This window comes from Mustela nigripes, chromosome 5, assembly GCF_022355385.1.
Source record: "Mustela nigripes isolate SB6536 chromosome 5, MUSNIG.SB6536, whole genome shotgun sequence".
NCBI classification, from domain to species: domain Eukaryota; kingdom Metazoa; phylum Chordata; class Mammalia; order Carnivora; family Mustelidae; genus Mustela; species Mustela nigripes.
This window is the reverse complement of record NC_081561.1, coordinates 75,527,063-75,547,561: the sequence shown is the minus strand read 5'-3', so window position 1 is coordinate 75,547,561 and position 20,499 is coordinate 75,527,063. Positions and strand designations below refer to the sequence as shown.

Genomic DNA, 20,499 nt, shown 5'->3' with positions numbered 1-20,499 from the left:
TAGTTAAGGAGTTACGATTAAAATATTAAGATTATCGATTACACTGTTTCTTAGACACTCACCATCTAAAAAGTTTTATTGCTGAGGTATAGTGGATACAGTGTTATATTAGTTTCAGGTGAACAACATAGTGATTCAACAATTTTGTACATTACTCAATGCTCACCACAGTGTTTATCACCATCAGTCACCACACATGACAATATTATTGACTATACTCCCTATACTGCACATGTCTTCATTTCCACCACCTATTTTATAATTGGAAGTCTGTATCTCTTAATCCCCTTCACCTATTTTGCTCATCCCCCCCATACTCACTTTCCCTCTGGTAACCACCAGCTTGTTCTCTGTATTTAAGAGTCAGTTTGGGGGCACTTAGGTGGCTCAGTCACTAAGCGTCTGCCTTTGGCTTGGGTCATGACCCCAGGGTCCTGAGACTGAGCCTCACATTGGGCAAGATTCTTGCTCAGCGGGGAGCCTGCTTCTCCCTCTCCCACTCCCCCTGCTTATGTTCCCTCTCTCTTTGTCTCTCTGTCAAGTAAATAAGTAAAAATCGTAAAAAAAAAAAAAAAAAAAAGAGTCCATGTGTTCATTTGCTTTTTAGATTCCACAGCTAAGTGAAATCATATAGTATTTGCCTTTCTCTGTCTGATTTCACTTAGCATAATACCCTCTAGGTCCATTCATACTGTCATAAATGGCAAAATCCCATATTTTTATGGCTACATAGTATTTCACTGTACATATACACCAGATCTTCTTTATTCATTCGACAATTGATGAATTCCTGGGTTGCTTCTGTGCCTTGGCTATTGTAAATAATGCTGCAATAAACAGAGGGGTGTGTATATCTTTTTGAATTCATGTCTTTACTCTGAGTAAATACCCAGTGGTGGAATTACTGGATCATATGGTATGTGAGGAAAATCACTGTTTTCCATACTGTTTTCCACAGTAGTTGCTCCAATTTACATTACCACCATCAGTGTGTGAGGGTTCCTGTTTCTCCAAATCCTTGTCAACATCTGCTATTTCTTGTCATTTTGATACTAGTCATTCTGACTGGTGTGAGGTGACATCTCATTGTGATTTTGATTTGTTTTGCCCTGATGATGAGTGATATTGAGCATCTTTTCATATGTCTGTTGGGCATCTGCATGTCTTTGGAAAAATGTCTATTGAGGTCCTCTGTCCATTTTTTAATCAGGTTGCTTTTTTTCTGGTGTTCAGCTTTATAAATTCTTTATCTATTTGAGATATCAACACCTTACCAAACATACTGTTTTTTATAACACTTTCTGGAGGAAAATCTGTACTAGCCTCGGATGGCTATATAATGGAATCATATTGCTTTCAAACCTATCACTTAATATTGCAAAATAAACAGCATAAATTTGACAAGAAATTACAAGTTCTGATTCAAGAAAACAATTTATATTTACAACTGTTTTACAAAAGTCAAATTATTTTCTGCATCTTTTCCTAGAAGATCATTATGTAAATTTTGCAGATAAGGAAATGGAAACTGAACCAGTCTAAGTTGTCTGTCACAGATCACACAGTCAGTAGGTAGCATTTGCAGAATTGTGGCCTAGATCAGACTTTGAAACCCATGCTTTTTCCATCAAACTTATTTTTTTTAGTAGAAATTATATCAAAACAATAGTTAAAGAGTTAACTTCCCACATGATAGATTAGTGGGTCATTCAAAGTGGAGTTTGACAGCTAGAGGACATTCCTCACGGTACAGCAACATTATGGTAGCATGTATTTCTGATCTAAGCTTTTAGACAAAACCCCTTTAACCACTGTCCCACCCAGCCAATTTCCTGCCCTATCAGTACTGCTAATTCTAAACATAAACCACTCGAGGAATTTTAACACAATTGCCAAAGAAACCTTACAATTGGTAGTGTACTTTTATGTGCATACTGCCCTCTGCTGGCTGAAGTAGATAAATCATTCCTTAAGGTATTTCTTGATGTGGGTTAATGATCATTAAAGGACAGTTGACTGTACATCTGACCGTCAGTCCCTCCCTGTTATTGAGTCCTGCCTGCTGTAAACATCTAGAGTCACAGAGCACCAGCATGACCACGATGGCCATCTTTCATCAGGAAACATTAGCATTTACTCACACCATTTTATTTTTTAAAGGATGATGTGGAAATATACAAATAAAAATCCACCTTGGTGACTCTAAAGTATATCACTGTCCTCCATGTCCAACCCAGAACTGCAAATTATCCTCTAATCAAAGAAAGAAAAAGTACATAAACTAGACCTTGTTCAAGTTAATCCTTATTCAAATTAGGACTCTAATTTTTACAACTCTACAAAGAGTAAGGAACAAAAAAGACATTAAAAGGAAAGTACTTCAGCCACTTATAATTTAATAATTTTTAATCTCAATGGGAATAAATTCTCAAGAAAAGAAACAATATTGTATGTTTTGCAGTAACATTTGAGGCGGATACTTTAAATGGATATAATGATACCCTGAATTATACTGTGAGAATAGACACATGAAAGAGTGTTTCTCAAACTGGGCATCATAAATCACTCAGACTTTAAAGGAACTGAAGATTCTTCATTGAGAAATCCACTTAGGTAAAACTATCCTTCTGATTACTGCTTTCTCCCAGAAACCTGTCATTCTTTGCTATCATCTCCTCCTTAAACCGAGGGAAGGTGTTATGACTTTCCACAATATGGTAAATTTGACTACTTTTTTGGTTTGCTTCTCATTAGAAATGAGGCCTAGGTATTGAGGGACTCAAACATTTTCTAACACTGATTTTTGAAGAGCGATGTCAGGTAATGACAAAATTCTGTGTACTCTGAAACAGAAAACTGTGAGCGCTAACTATCCATTCCTACTCTTCCTTCAAATAGATTATTTAAATATTATTGACTTTGGCTGGTTTTAATTCCAGAGGACCTCAAATAACCCCTGAACAGTTACTAGCCATTCCGTTAGTATTTGTTGAACTGGGTAAAACTGTCAAGATCTGTGAATTCACAGGGCTTATATGCAAGTGGAAGAAGACATTTAAGAATATATACCCAAACTTGGGGCGCCTGGGTGGCTCAGTGGGTTAAGCCGCTGCCTTCGGCTCAGGTCATGATCTCAGGGTCCTGGGATCGAGTCCCGCATCGGGCTCTCTGCTCAGCAGGGAGCCTGCTTCCTCCTCTCTCTCTCTCTGCCTGCCTCTCTGCCTACTTGTAATCTCTCCGTGTGAAATAAATAAATAAATCTTTAAAAAAATATATCTATATATATAATATACCCAAACATATACTTAGCATTACTAACTGTGACTAAACACTGGAAAGAAAGGGTTACCATAAGAATATGAGACAGCTAGCTAGATGGTGTAAAGAGTATGGACAAAAAAGACTTCCCTAAGAACTAGTATCTACCTAAGAACTAAAAAAGAAATTAAACTTATAGAAAGAGAGGGGAAGAAAACACTAGGGAATACAACAAGAGAGGAAACTCAGCGTGAGAAGACTCCGAGACTAGAAAGAGAGAATACACTATGGGACCTGAAGACAGGCCAGTGTGGCTAAGACTTAGGCAACAAAAGCAAAGGTGACACATAATGAAATGGGAGACAGGCCAGAAACAGACCACGCTGGCCTTGAAGCTTATGGGAATGATTCTGCATTTCATTCTAAATTCCACAGAAAGTCCTTGATGACTTTTAAGCAGGGGAGTTTCAATACCTATTTATATTCTGGAGTCAGATGCACTACCAATGTGCCATGAGATCACAGAGCTTACCTATGTACATTCTTAAAGATACTTCTGGCTACTATGTAGAAAATCCAATGGCAGGAGAAAGCACAGAACCAGGGAAGGCAGCTGGGACACTGCAAGAGCAGTAGCCTAGAAAAGCCCCCACATGCTTCAGGAGGAGGGGGGAAAGGAGAAAAACATATGCAAAAAAACTATCATTCACTCAATTATCTCAACCCAGATTTCTGGAAGTTAACACCTGTCACCCTCCACCCAATTATCCAATCAGTCATCAAGTCCTATCCTGTCTACCTGCCCAAGAAACTCTGCATTCTATTAACTCCTCTACAATCTCCAATTCTACCTTTTTTAGTTTATAGCTTCATCATCTTTACATGACGTCAGGAGCCTCCACACTGGTACCGCAGGTATCTTTCCACAACTCAAACTTGCCTGCAGAAAACACCAACTTCTGCCATTCTTCTATGTAGTAACCCTCATGGCTTGCCATCACCACAAAGATAAACTTGAAGTTCTTTGGTATGTCAAGACCTTCAGGAGCAGACATTCTTTGGGGTTCAACTTTGCTTCCAACCAACCATTCCGTCCACCCTGAATACTTAGTATTTCAGTCATGCTAAAATGTCTAGGGATTACTGAATGTTCCACAATCCCTCTCATGCCTCTGTACCTTTGCTCAAAATACTGGCATCCTCTCTTGGCTTGAATACCGTTTTCTCAAGTATATGCTCTATGGTGTTCACACAGCACCTTGCACAGATCACTACAAAACCGAACACATGAGGCTGGAACGAGTCAAGTGTTCAAGTGACTTCTCTTATGTGCAAGGCTCTCTAAGGATATAGACTATGACTTAACTCAGTTTAGCCTCACCACCTTACACAAATGGTAACATAAACACATGATGAGCGATGAAAACCAGGGTTTTCCCCTCAGGGAACATGTAATCAAGTCAGGGAAAGAAAACATACAAAAATAGGAGAAGTACGTGAATGTAAAAATCATTAAAAGATATAGTTTTGTTTCTCTTTCTCACAGCACCTTTTATAAAATTTCATCTGTCCTCAAGACCTTACATTAATATGTTTATCCACCCCCAGCAAAAACTTACAACCTCTTTTACAGAGAAAAAGGGAGTCATCATGTATGAGTTTCCTCTACTTCCTTGCCCCTCACCCTATCCTCTACTACACACTGGATCCCCCCAACCTCATCCTATCCTATAAACAACTCCGTGCTTCACCTCTCACATCACCCCCATCCACATTCTGACTAATGCCAAGTTCTCCCTCACTATGTCCTTTTACTGCCAAAAGAAGTTACTTTTATAGAATCCCCCAGACTTTGATGAAAATACCTGAGGATAATCATCAATGTATAAAATTACTATTTAAAAACACGACATATCCCCTAGAAAAGTGTCATTTTGGGAATTAAGCTGTAGAAGACCAGAGCCATTCATAAGAAATCCAAATGGTTTCTGTTATAATTATGGGTCAGGTTTAAGTTGTCCTTTTTTACTTACTGACAATTCCTGATAGTGAGATAATGATTTCTTCTACCTCACTAGTATTAACCTTAAGTCATTTATATTCTCAGAGTGACAGTAGTTTACATAAAACAGCAGTTTCACTGCAAACAACTGAGTACAAATGGCTTATGAAACTTATTCTATGATAAGTAAAAACCAATGATGCTGTCATCATAGTGAAAGCCACCAAACCAACAACGCTCATCTAACTTTGTCAAGAAAGACTCACTCCTGTATTCTTAAAATGGATTAAAGCTATAATATACATTCTTACATAAGGTAAGAGGAAGAAGGCAAAGAGATGGAAGAGAAAAAGTGAGTACATTCTCTTTCTTGTAATCAGTAGAGAGTGAAATGAAAGGTAAATGACAGTGCTGAATATAAGGGGCCTCGGTTCAGCATCAGGGTAATGACCCATGTCCGGCTTTTGTTTAAAAATCCTTCTCCCTTTATCAAAGCTTCCCACTGTTCTACATCTGGTACTGGACAGTAGCTATAGAAACCACTTGTGCTAAAGTTATACAACGATAAACAGCACTAGGCCATTTGCAAACCAAGGACAAGTAGGTCAAAAGTCTGGCATCTAATACTATTAAGAGAAACCTCTAGCATTATTCTTAGTGGGACCAAGGTAAGGGTGGAAATCTTTATCCCTAAATTAGGTATTCATAAATAATCTGTACTTTAAAAATTTCATTTTTCTGCAAGATATTAAGTTACCTATAGTCTATTATTTTAATATATTAAAATTGTCATTAAGTTCTGAAAATAAGTAACATTTCATGATTCAACTTTGACATCAGGCACTCAGCACATAATTTCTTCCTAACTGTAAAAAGATCATCATGGATATTTATGCTATCATGGCAACAGAGAACTATAAGTACTTTCTACATGGTCTCCATGGAAAGATACATTAACTTTATAAAAATCAGAACTTAACCTCAAATATTAAAAGAATACAGAACTGACACACCAGATAAAAATAAAACAACTTATTAGTTCCTATATCCAAATATTTAATTAAAACTAAGTACATAGCAAAGGATGAGTACTAGACCAAAATATATACTAGCATGCGCATACATGTTTTTTTGCTTTGAGACTACTTTCCTAGTTGACTTTTTTAAACTGTCACCATCCATTAAAAGAAAAATTAACAAAGATACACATGCACTTATATAAAGATCAAAACAAGCAAAATTAATTTGCTTACAGATCAATTCAATAGCAATAACACTACAAAGGAAAGCAAGAAAGTGATTCCTATAACAATGAGATTAATGGTTACACCTGAAGGAAGAGGTGTTTATGATCAGAAATAGCCACCAAAAGGGGTGCTTCTGGGGTGCTATAATCCTAACCTTGGTGGTAGTTACAGAGATGTTCACTTTATAATTATTCATTAATCTGTACATTTGTTTTAGGCAAAAACAAACAAACAAACAAAAAACCGTATGTTTAAAAATCTCATGGTTGTATTCCTGGTGGGTCATGGAGGCAGAAGAAGACCGATGTTCATGTTTAAATTTGAAAAACATTGGAAAGATAATTCTAAGTTAAACATATCATAAATAAAAATACAAAAAACAAATTAGTAAGTAGAAAATTAGTAAGTAGTGAGTAGAATTTTAAAAGAAGTTCCAGAGGATCATGGAGACTCCACATAAATAAATAAACTTCTTATTTCCCTAAACCATTCATACCTCGGGACTCCCAGATCAAACTTGTATTTTGCAACTGACCTCTAAGATTCTATAATAGGACATGAGTATATTAAAGACTGTTTTACTATCATAGCTTCAAAATATGATCATTACAGCTGGAGCATAATGACAGATGCTCTCTACCTTTAGAAAACTGCATTTGACACATGCTCTCTACCTTCAGAAAACTGCAAATAAAAGAGATATATACTAGAATCCGGGTGTCTTAAATGATTACCTTCCTAGAGTAGGTAGGGGATTAACATTTGCTTTTTCTTGGTTGATCAGAAACAATAATTTAAAACCATCACGACAGTATGAACAAAATACCCAGTTTGTTTGGCAAAAATCATCTAGTTGAAGATATGTAAAAGAAAACGTCAAATTATGACCCTTTAAGATTTAAATTCAAGGAGAAGTACCAATTACATTACAGCTAAAGCAAGCCATTCAGAACAAGATAACATGAGACAAGTAGATGATGTGATCCTTTAAACTTCATTCAACATGATATGCACATTCTCCCAGGCTTCTATCTACTCTTAAAAGCTGTTTTCAAAGATCTCAAGCCAAAACATAATTTATAGATAACACAAATAGTTTCTTTCTGACTTACTATTAGAAATAATTTTTTAAAAGAGTCTTTCTTGGCCTTTCTCTCTCTCATACATACATATTTGGATGATAATGAATACTGTACTATGTTACAACCTCCATTAAAGTTCACATCTAATTATCATGTTCTTACTTAGTATCACCTGGTCTTATTTTTCTCACTGATAAATGAATCAGCGTCTCCTTCCCACTGGGCAAATTCTAGGATGGAAATATTTCGCACTTAATCGCTAATCTTTCATACCTCTAACCGAAAGGAAAATATGCACTGTCCTGGCATGAGATAGGCAAAAAACAAAATATTTCAGAATGAAAGGTCAGCCAGTGAGAACCACCTTTAACTCAGATAGCTGCCAAAACAAGTGACCATTAATTCTGAGAACAGATAAATCATAACGAAATAGACACAAGCATTATGTCAGCAAATCATCAGTTCATGACTAGCAGCACTACTGTCATTCTAACATGTAAACGACTTTTCACAAAGACTAATTTCTTCTACTTCAAGTCACCCATAAGTCATTTTCTTAAACAAGAGACCTTAGTGTCTCTTCTCTCCCTTCCTCATTTAAAACATGTTAATGGTTCTTTCTCTCTCCAGAGCTTTAAAATCTTCTGGTCCATAAGTCAAATCCTTCAGTTTTGGACATTCTGATTAATGAAGCATTCATCAGCTTCATGTTAGTGGACTCTTCATTCAATCCAAAATTTTAAAAATTAACATTAATTCTCATTACCTGCCACTAAGACTGCCCAATACTCCCTATTATTTAAATCATCTGAACTATACTAACTCACATAATATAACCATAGTCTACATTAGTGTCCATATAATACCTAAAATTCAACTTACCTATACTTCAGTACTTCTCAAATCACAGCATATCAGGGAAACAAGCCACAAAACAAACAGGGCACATGACGGCCCATTTAGTGCAACAGCAACTTAAGATACTTTTTTTTATACACTTAAACATACTACAGAATAGACTTTAAAAGCTATACGAATGTAAGAAAGTCTCAAAAATGGCTACTTTGGGTACTCTTTTATCTGTCCAAGAATACTGTTGGAAAAGGCAGACAGAGTACTGTTTTAGGTAGTTTCACTGACAATGTAATATTCTGGTCCATCTGGACAACTCTGGAAATCAGCATTTTTTTTTCCAACGAAATTTATATAAGGAAAATGTTTTATAGGAGTATGCACTGTGACCACAACTATATACAGCAGCATCAACTACATATATCAACAGGAAAAATGGATTCTGGTAAAACAAATCCCATTCTACCATGGCGCCATTAACAATGAGAAAAAATGATCTTTAAAAGACACTAGAAATACGCCACTCAAGAATATTTGCCTTTTAACCTTGGCATATTCCAAAAGCAGAAACTGTCTTGGTAGGCAACATGATGCATAAAAAAGGTCAAAGAATTTCAAGTACAAAGAAGAGTTTTGGTCTCAACTCAGCTACTTCTTAGTCTCTAAAATTAGCAAAATAACATCATCAGATGGGTATGAAAGCTCTGTAAACAGTAAGTAGCATTAAGCATTCCCTTCTCTTTCAGACTGTATCAACAGGAAATAATGGCTTCTCTTACCAGGTGTTTTCATTAATATGGGTAGCAAAAATTATGTTCAACAAGCAAGTCTAAATACTATGGCAATAATGAAAAGATACAAAATTTTATAAGACACCTACATTCTTTAGATAGTTTTCTCATTTAACACCTAAGTTTACATTCTAAAAGGGGAGAGGAAGAACACTTTATAACAATGTATCGAGTGGGCCAAAAGTTATACTGAAATTAAACCTAGTAAGTGACAAACCCAAAATGCAGAAAGACAGTACACAAGAGTGTAAAAATCTACAATTAATAGTTTCCCACTGCCAAAGTCAACAACGCTGAACAAGACTGAGAATAATTTGTTAGACACGTAACAGAACTGTTTGACAATTTTATGTCATCACTTGAATTATAAAGGACTAGGATCTTGCTGCAATTACATACAGTCCTTTCCATACAAACAGAAGGTAAAAATGGAATGATTAATTCAAAACCAAATATGATTAATTTAACATGACAGTATTTTCAGTAATAGTACACTGCATACTAGTTAAAACTCACTGATGAAATTTGATCTTATAAAGTGAAGGCTGTTTCAAAAATTTATTTGAGCATTGGGCTTTTTTCTTCTTTTTTTTTAAAGATTTTATTTATTTATTTGACAGACAGAGATCACAAGTAGGCAGAGAGGCAGGCAGAGAGAGAGAGGAAGGGAAGTAGGCTCCCTGCTGAGCAGAGAGCCCGATGCGGGGCTCGATCCCAGGACCCTGAGACCATGACCTGAGCTGAAGGCAGAGGCTTAACCCACTGAGCCACCCGGGTGCCCCTTTTTTCTTCTTTTTTATATCAATTTGAAAGGACAAAAGTAAAATAATAAAAACAAACAAAAATTAACACTGCCTTTCTGGGTTTAAAAACATCTAAGGTGAGGGAGGAGTCAAGATGGCGGAGAAGTAGCAGACTGAGATGACATCAGTTCACAGTTCAGCTAGATAGTTATCAAACCATTCTGAACACCTACAAACCCAACAGAAGACCGAAGAGAAGAGCAGCAATTCTAAAAACAGAAAATTGACCATTTTCTGAAAGGTAGGACCTGTGGAAAAGTGAATCCGAAGCAACAGGAAGATAGACCAGAGCGGGAGGGGCCAGCTCCTGGCAAGCAGCAGAGCAGTGGAGCACAAAATCAGAACTTTTAGAAGTCTGCTTCACTGACTGACATCACCCCAGAGGCTAAGCGGGGGTGGAGCCCTCGCGGGGACAGTGTGGTCTCAGGTCGTGCAGGGTCACAGAAGGATCGGGGGTGTCTGAGTATAGCAGAGCTCGCAGGTATCAAAGCAGCGAAGCCGGCTACAGAGATGGAGCCAAGGAGTGAGCTCTCAGCTTGGGGTTACCTTAAACTGTGATCTGCAGCACAGTCAGACAACTACTCTTTGAGAAGGGACCCCAAAAGTGGCAGATCCCAGTAGACCCACCTTCATCCACCGGAAGAGCAGAGCAGCAGGAATCTGCTGGGTTTGGAGACTCCACACGGGACTGTGCACCACAGACAAAAATGACTGGTTGGTCACAGGCCAGGTGAGCTCGGAGCATAGCTGCAGATCAGGGAGACTGGAGTGATTGAGCACTTTTTTTCCAAGAGTGCACTGAGGAATGGGGCCCCCAGCTCTCGGATCCTCCAGGCAGGAGGAGACTGGGAGGCCGCCATTTTCATTCCCATCCTCCAGAGCTCTCAGAAAGCATTTGGGGAACAAAAATTTCCGAGAGCGAATGAAGCAGATTACTTAGCCCGGCCCCTGGCTAGGGCAATGAAATTCTGCCTTGGGCAAAGACGCTTGAGAATCACTGCAACAGGCCCCTCCCCCAGAAGATCAATAAGAACATCCAGCCAAGACCAAGCTCACTGATCAAGGAGAACAGTAGAATTCCAGAGGAAAGGAAAGCGAATCATGGAATTCATGGCTTTCTCCCCATGATTTTTTAGTCTTGCAAAGTTAAATTTTTAAAAATTTTTTTCTTATTCTAATTTTTTTAACTTTTCCTCTTTCCTCTTTTAACATTTTTTAACTAGTTTATCTTAACAATACCTTTCTTAAAAAAAAATTTTTTTAAAGATTTTATTTTATTTATTTATTTGACAGAGAGAAATCACAAGTAGGCAGAGAGTCAGGCAGAGAGAGAGAGAGGGAAGCAGGCTCCCTGTTGAGCAGAGACCCCGATGCGGGACTCGATTCCAGGACCCTGAGATTATGACCTGAGCCGAAGGCAGCGGCCTAACCCACTGAGCCACCCAGGCGCCCTAAAAAAATATTTTTAAACCATCATTATTATAGTCATATTTTATCCTTCATTGTATCTAACTTTATTTTTTGTATACATACAGGGTTCTTTCTTCTAGAAAATATCTGGGATAAAATTTCTTCCAATAGACTGCCTATAGATATATTATAAATCTGGAAAGAGTACCAGAAAAAAAAAGATTTTCCTAAATAAATTAACTTAAAGGAAAGAAAATGAGAAATGACAACAGGTCCCTACTTTGCCACTAAGAAATGACTGGTTCATTATGTGGCCCCATCAATTATTAGAGTCCTTTCTCTATATTTTCTTCTGAACAGTGTTTCAAAGCCATCATAAACATCATATGCTGGTGCTGGTACTATTTATGAAGGCCACAAAATAAAGAATGCTGATGTCATTCATTTTACTTTCTAATATCAAGATTTAGAACTATCAAATCTACAGGTACTATTTCTTTTTTTTACATGTATTACTCATGTGCCTGGCACATAAATGTTATTACTAACTCAAATGATTACATTAAGTGCTGCAATTTCTAAGAGCTGCAGTGTTACTAATTTAAATTATCAAATGCCTTACTTCCCTCAAAATATTAAAAAACAAACATATATATGATAAATAGCTAATTGGAAGAGCATGAAAAAAGCATACTTTAACATGCAATAGAGGCCTCTTTTTCACTGTGATAGATGTTGGTAATTGTTACTGGTATGGACTGATCTGTGTCCCCCGCAAATTCATATACTAAAGCCTTAACCCCCAACCTGACTATATTTGGAGACTAAACCTTAAAGGAGATGATTAAAGTTAAATGAAATCGTAAGGGTGGGGCTCTAATCCAACAGGACAGAGAATATAGCAAGAAGGTGGCTGTCTGCAATTCAGCAAGATAGGTATCATCAGAAACCAAACTTGCTGGCACCTTGACCTTGGGACTTCCAGTCTCCACAACTGTAAGAAAATAAACTTGTTATTTAAGCCATTCAGTCTGTGGTATTCTGCAATAGCAGCCCAAACAGACTAATACTACAGTTAGTTAACTGAAAAAGTCAGTAAAAGCAAGAAAAACTGAAAACATTTTGTAAATACACTGAACATCTTAACTTTAAAAATTATATACTCGTTTATCAATCTTGTGATATAGAATCAGAACCTACAAAGATTTTCAGTTTTGGCTTCTGTAAAATGATGCAAGAACATAAAGATTCTTACAGCAAATCTGGATAGAGAACCCTAGATTGCACTAACTTTTTTTCAACCTTTTATCGTCATCTCATACATTCCGAGTCCAAGAGTCTTTCTTTGCAACTCACTTGATCCAATCTTTCTGAAGTAGTCCACTTAGCTCTTCTAGAAATGACAACTTTATTCTCACACTCACATTTCCCTGGTCTAACTAGTGTTTAGTTAGACTTCCTAATTACCATAACAAATACAACTGGCTTAACCAGTTCACAAAACAAACACAGCTGATTCATTGCACACAGACAATTCAGCTGGTAGAAACAGAAGTGTACAGATAGAGTAGAGATCAAGCAAGTCACTAGCTGGAAATATCTGACATGTTATAGGCATTAGTATTGGTGTTTTAGAAGAAAAATGGCCAGTACTAGTAAGTCAACTGGGTTTGAAATGCAGATTAGTTAAGAGGACTTCTATTGTATATACAAATAAATGTTGTCCATTCAAAAGTCACTGCAGAAGGCTGTCATTGTGTCAAACAACTTGGGAACCCCTCTTTTAGAATTTTTGGGTCTTCTTAATGTTTTAAACATTTAATGGTAGATCATCATTCTCAAGATAGGTTATTTCCAAAAAACAACAATTAAATGACATGTCTCCTATAAAATGTGAGCACCAAAGTCCAGTAACACAATTTGAAGAAAAGCAAGGTGTTACTATTCAGCAAAATAACTGTTCAATATTAATATATTTCTTTAAATGTAAATCTAAAGTTTCAAGGATATACAGAATAATTATGATATGAGTACAAGATGCCAGCCCAAGCATATCTATCATTTGAATATAAACTTGTTTTAAAAATGACAGACACTTACATTAATTGTATCACATATACCTGTATATAAATACATACACACCTACACAACCACCCCTAATTGAACGTGAACCAACTATTTATATACATAAACAGCTTAAACTTTCAGAAATGCCCTGATATTGGAGCTTGATTACTGAAGAATGTTTATATTACATTGAATCTCATTTGGTAATGAAAAGGAGTCACTAAACTTTTCGCATAAAGAAGTAACATAATGAATACAGTGTTTTAGGAAGAGTCACTTAACAATTAAGAACTAGAGGTGTGAAAAATGGAAGAGAGAATTTAGGAGATGTTAGCACAAACCAGATATATGGTGATAAAATCTAAGTTAGAGACAGGTAGCAAATGAAATTAAAAGGACAAAAACAATAAATACACAATAATATATTCAAAAAGCACTAAATAAATATTGGGTTTCCCTACTGTGAAAGAATCCATGAGCTGTGAATTAGATGAAAAACATCAAATATGGAGATGAATCTGCCTTCTGCTTACCCTAGAGATCAAAAACAAAGATGGAGCTCACTGAAGTTTACTTTGGAAAGCTGTGGTTGTCAGTCCAGACAAGTAAAGCCCAAGGAGCATTCTGTAGATTTAATTAAGCTCCATTATGAGGCATTATTCGTATAAATTCTGATCTGGATATGAAATAACAGATGTTTTGTTCTTCCCAAGAATAGTGTGTGTGTTTGTGTGTGTGTATCAGAGAAAGTGGGGCAAGAACATGTGTTGGGCCCTAACAGCAGCAAATTACTTTTTCCATTATATAAAGTGAAATTTTCTCTTCAGAATAGTCTGTAATCAAGTAGGACTTGCCTTTGGAGAAAAATGGGTAACTAGTAGATTGCTAATTAGACAACGGTTGTTTAATTGTGTTGTTTGTTTGTTTATTTGTTTGTCTTAAACTGCATTAGTGGCAAAGATGAGAAGTTAAATTTCCATTCTGCTATTCAACTTTTATAACCAACTCTTACCCTCTAAATTCCACCAAATACCACAAACCTCCTGAACTTCTACCCCTTCCTGAATTTGGTAACTTTTTAAAGATCAAGGACTAACATTTTCAAACTCCATTACAAGAAAACTAAAAGAAATATATGGATTCTTCCAGAATTTAGCCAAAAAATACTAGGATAATTTACCTCAAATTCCTTCACCTTTTCCATTGTTATCAAGCGCCTTGATGTGTGGCTGGAAAGCTTCTGCTCACAGTTGCTAATAAGCCTCAGGCAAGGGTGCCAGGGTACCATCTCTTCAGTGTATCTGAAGAAAGAACAGCTGACCTTTAGGCTCACATGCACATACCACACAGAATCATCACAGAATTGTCCAATGTAATATGGACTTCCCCCACTACATGCTGTTCCATTTTATTTCACACAGGCTAACTGTCCAGATAATACATAAACAATCTATATTTTTAAAAAGCAAAGTATTTGAATATTACCACATCCAAAAAAAGGAGTAAAGGTACAGGTAAATTCTTTTACCTGTAGACTAAGAATGCAAGTATGTTTTATGAAAAAATACCAAGTATTTAAACCACAAAAATACAAGACAATAACTCCATCCTAAAGCATCTCACAAGAGCACATTAGACAGAAATATATTCTACAACAACCCCTTGACATTCATGAGGGACTGATTCATGTGGAAATTTTTATAAATTCCCAAAGAATAATGTCCACTCAGCATATACTTTCCCCATAATATGAAGTGTCCCTGCAAAATTTCAATGGCATCTTAAGACCTCTATTACTTTGTAAATATAGGACTAAAGTTATTTATAAGATTATTCAAATAATCTACCAATAAAATAAATACTTCATGGTCACCTTAACCACAATGATGAGCAGTGGTGACTGCTGCTATCCAGCACACATACTACGTGAATGGAGAGGAGGACACCTGGAAAGCAGGACAGTCAGGCTGCAGTACCTCAGCATCTGACATCTGCTAGGTTGTTGGCATCAATCTTGCCAAAAGACACAGGTGACAGATGAGGGGGAAATAGCTATGGAGCAGCATGCTGAAGAACAGCAGCGGAGGGGGCTCACCAGGTATAGGTGCCATTAAGAACACCACAGACTGCCCTTTTTAATTTCTCCTTTGCAAATGTTGATACCTTCCTAGATTGTCTCCACAAACATTTATCACATGGGAAATTTTAAAACTCTGGTCCAAACTGGGAAAGGTGCCAAACAGCACTTCCTGTAAAGGACTACTACCATTTCAGGTAGCCTGTTCCAATACGTCAACATGGTCTTCACTACCACTCTTTTACTGAGTTCTCTAGCCCCTCTGACCTTCAATGAAGTCTCCCTCATTACCTCAACCACATGCTCAAAACCTTCAACACCCACTTACCAAGCAACATTCATAATGCACTTCACTGTTTTATCAGTGGAAAGAATTCTCTTGAAGTCATCCTCTGCATCCTTTCTTAGGGCTTTCCAGTACTTAAAGACCATTTCAGTTTTCACCTGATCTAACAATTCTCTAATATTCACTATACAGTCAGGAAAGTTGTATTCTCATAACATTAGCTAACATCAAATCTAGAATCTTTACACAAAGCATTTATGATATGAAGGAATACATTCTACACCATGGTTAACAGAAAGAAGATATAGCCTTGACTTTAAGCTAGAAAAAGCATGGTTTGTAGATTTCTGAAACAGTATTGTTTAAACTTAGTTATGTATCCTTTTTTTAACGGGAAAAAATTCTTATTTCCTGACAGAGTGGACTTAAAGATTTGTACTAAAAGGTAACATAAAGATATATAAGTGAGATGTAAAGTCCATATGCTTATATAACTATAAAACCAAGACAAATTCACAAATCAAATCTGAAAGTACAAACCCAATGCAACTATACTTGATACTGATGACCCAAATGATGCTAAGCTGCTGAAACCGAGTCACCAGGCATTTGGCTTAAGAGCAGAAAAACATTTCTGTATTTTAATTACCTTTGCAGCTTGATCTTTTGAGGTTAAGCATGAAAGAACCATCATTTGGGTCATCATTATCATTAACAAGCTAGTTTTTAACCATTACCCTATTATACTAGAACCAATCAATTTAGCAGTATACCATACTCCCAAAACAACACGCTAAGAACTTAAAAGTATCAATTAACGATATATGTCCTAATATATTTCATACCAGCATACTGCAATGAATTTTTTACAAACTGTTAAATAGAAGCCATAAATCTGTTCCACGGCTGGGTCATTATGACAGTACAGTATGCTATTTTCACTTCGGTTTTATTACTATAGCCCTACAATCCAAACATCTATTTAAAACCTAAATCAGGAAACAACAGGAAAGTCCACAGAGATAGATAAGTGGCTGCCAGGGGCAGAAGTGGTGGTGACTGCTTATGTATATGGGGTTTCTTTGGGGTGACAAAAATGTTCCAGAATTAGAAAGTGGTAATGGTTGCACAACTTTCATGGCTATACTAAAAACCATGGAGTTTTAAACTTAAAAAGGTGACCTTCATGATATACAAATTATATTACATTATTTTTTAAAAAGCAAAACTAACTATGTGCATAGGCCTCTAGCTTTACCATGAATCAATTTTGATACTCATTTTCCTATGATTCTTCATGCCTCAAGCTACTTCCAAATAACACTAGAATTTCACCTCCCATTTGAGAAAAGATTTTGCACTGATTAGAGCACTCACTGAAAACAGGTCAAGGGATCACTTTTTCTTGTTTCCTTGCTAAAAGAAAAAATGAGCACCAGGTATTATATGCAACTAATGAATCACTGAACACTACATCAAAAACTAATGATGTACTATATGGTGGCTAACTGAACATAACACCACCCAAAAACCATATTCCCTTCACTGCTCTGAGCCACTCCAAAATTCATTTTACTAAAGTTTATCCCCTATGTAAATCAAACCATCACAGCACTCCTTAAACTTACACAGTGAGGTATGTTAATTATTTCTCAATAAAATTGGGGGGAAAATACCCCCACACACATCCTGCGCTGGGGCATACTTTATTAAGCTTCTTTACTTTGTCAATGTTTTTAACACAAGCAGTAGCAATGGGATTTCTATTAAAGAACATCTTTCACAAAGTTTCTAATCACCTCAAGAGAGTAATCTGTGTCTAATGTCAATCAGAAAAGAACACTACATGGATACTTAAAGCCTGAGCAGACAAGTGCACAAAGTAGTTTAGTAATTCCTGTAATATCAAACACACAGCAGTTGAATTTATGCCACCCAAATGAATAGCACACAGATCTTCAGGGTGACTTGCAAATAGCTGAAAATGTGGATAATAAACCGATAAATACCAGCAGTTTACAGCAATTTTATGTGGTCAGTCCCTAGGAGTGATAAGAACAAACAATTATGAGAGCACAGATTAAAGATTAATTCTGCTGAGGAGGGTTGGAAAAGTATCATAGAGGTGGCTACAATTAAGCCAGGCCTTGAAAGATGACCAGAATTTTATCAGCTGAGAAAAGAAGAAATGGTTTATCAAAGATAGGGACAGAATAAATAAAGGTGAAAAGATACAAAGTATACAGATTATCTTGATGCTGGTAAAAAACATGTACTACACTAAAGTGGAGAAAATCTATATTTGAGGAAACACAGCAAGTTTGTTGAGTAGCAATTTCTTCACTGCAATTTAAATTGCCAAAAAGAAAATCCTTTTTCAATGATCAGCTCCAATGATTCTTCACAAAATAACTTAAGCTTTTAGGTAGTACTTTAATTGTATTATGTCTTATAGTTTTCAAAATGCCCTGGGTTTAAAGAATAATACCTGAACTTGATTATAATACGTAATTCTTATTTATTTTTAAGATTTTTTTTATTTGAGAGAGAGGGAGGGAAGGAAGGAAGGGGAGAGAGCAAGAGCACAAGCACATCGTTGGGGATTGGGCAGGGCAGAGGGAGAGGGAATAACAGAAGTTCCCTGTTGAGCAGGGAGCCCAATGCAGGGCTCAATCCAGGGACTCTGGGATAATGACCTGAGCCAAAGGCAAACACTTAACTGAGCCAACCAGGAGCCCCTGTAATTCTTATTGTTAAACTTGAATCACATAACAGAATTTGGTTGAATACATGAATTCAGTATTAGGACTAAAAGCCTATATTCACTACACCAAAAGTAAAAAAAGTTTTAAAATTGAACTGTGCTAATATATAATTTTAAAATAAAATCTTTATTCTTAGTTCAATAAAAAGCCATATTTTTAATACAATATAATCAAACTAATTCTAAATTGTTTAATTCGGAAGCAAGAAAATTATTCCAAACTTCTGCAGATGATTTTGGTCTTAAATTCCTAATAATTTTGTGCTATTTTAAAAGAACAAAGATTTTATATGGCATACAATACAGAAGTAAAAATAATTCATTTCCTGACAAACACACGACAAACTAAGCTCATTAATAAGTTAACAGTAGTAGGGGCGCCTGGGTGGCTCAGTGGTTAAGCCGCTGCCTTCGGCTTGGGTCATGATCCCAGAGTCCTGGGATCGAGCCCTGCATCGGGCTCTCTGCTCCGCAGGGAGCCTGCGTCCTCCTCTCTCTCTCTACCTGCCTCTCTGCCTACTTGTGATCTCTGTCTGTCAAATAAATAAATAAAATCTTTAAATAAAAAAATAATAATAAGTTAACAGTAGTAATAATAATTCATTAGTAAGATCACTTTAGGTTAAAGGGAAGGAGATTATCTTCCTAATCAGCCTGAGGTGACCTCTGAAAATGGTTTGCTACTCCCTTGACCCAGAAAACCCCCAAAATCATGCAAATCAAGAGGTTCAAATCTTCGTGTTCACTTTAAGAACACACATGAAACTATCCAGGCCATCAGGGGTATGCAGATCTGAAAAGCCACCGACTATCTGAAGGATGTCACACTGCAGAAGCCATGTGCCATTCTGTCGCTACAATGGCAGAGGTGGTTAAGTGTGCCCAGGTCAAACAGCTGGTGGCCCCAAAGAATGCTGAATTTTTACTGCACATGCTTACAAATGCAGACAATAATGCCGAATTTATGGATTTGGATGTAGACTTTCTGGTTATTAAGCACCTCCAGGTGAACAGCCCCCAAGATGTGACGACATACAACTTACAGCACTCATGCTTGGATTAACCCGTATGTGAGCTCTCCTGCCTCAGTAAGATGATCCTTACTGAAAGAGTAGACTGTTTCTAAACCAGAAGAGGAGGTTGCACAGAAGATAAAGATATCCCAGAGGAAACTGGAGAAACAAACTTATTACTAGGAGTATATTCTGCATAAAATACATGGAAATAAAGTTATTTTTTAAAAAGGAAGAAGGATAAACAGAAATCTAGTAATGAACATCAAAGGATGTGGACATAACTTTCTTCAAGGATGAAGTTAGGGAAGTAAAGAACATAGTCTTCCCATGTGTGCATCAGCCACATACCTGAACAAAGTCTTTCCCTTGATAAACAGCTAAGGTAAAAAAAAGTGATAAAAATATGTATCCGTTTTCTACTCTTAAAATATTCCTATGATAATATGCATGTGGAAATTTTCCCTTGTTGCAAATTATTAAAATCAAGAAGTCATAAAAAAATATCCAGTGTCCATTTTGTAAGATCTTTAGAAATATTAAAAATACTTTAAAGTACCTCCAATTTAATTTTGTATAAAGAGAAAGGAAAAGACAAAAGAACTACAAAAGATATTCTAAAGTACATTCAACTCCAATTATAACTGAATAATAAAGTACAAAATAGTGGACAGTCAGAAACGCCAAAAAATAAGAAGTATACCAAAACTATGGGGACATTTCAAAATGACAGAGGAACCACCTCAAAGTGACTCCCACTGATCAAATCTGAGATAATCTAAGCAACAAAATAGGGATAGTAATGAATTATAACCCAATGAATAACATAAGCACCTATGATTCCATA

General features: G+C 36.5%; 1 protein-coding gene across 6 annotated transcripts in view; it reads right to left on the bottom strand.

Annotated features, from left to right (window-relative positions):
- The window catches only part of TRMT11 (tRNA methyltransferase 11 homolog), a 155,147-nt gene that overhangs the window by 102,653 nt on the left and 31,995 nt on the right, over positions 1-20,499 (bottom strand). For all 6 annotated transcript variants that reach the window (XR_009404241.1, XR_009404242.1, XM_059399140.1 and 3 more), the window contains one exon: positions 14,693-14,813. Coding sequence is in view for 4 of the 6 variants with exons in the window: in XM_059399140.1 (XP_059255123.1) it covers positions 14,693-14,813 (121 nt within the window). In the remaining 2 variants the exon portion in view is untranslated. The remainder of the gene's footprint in view (positions 1-14,692; positions 14,814-20,499) is intronic.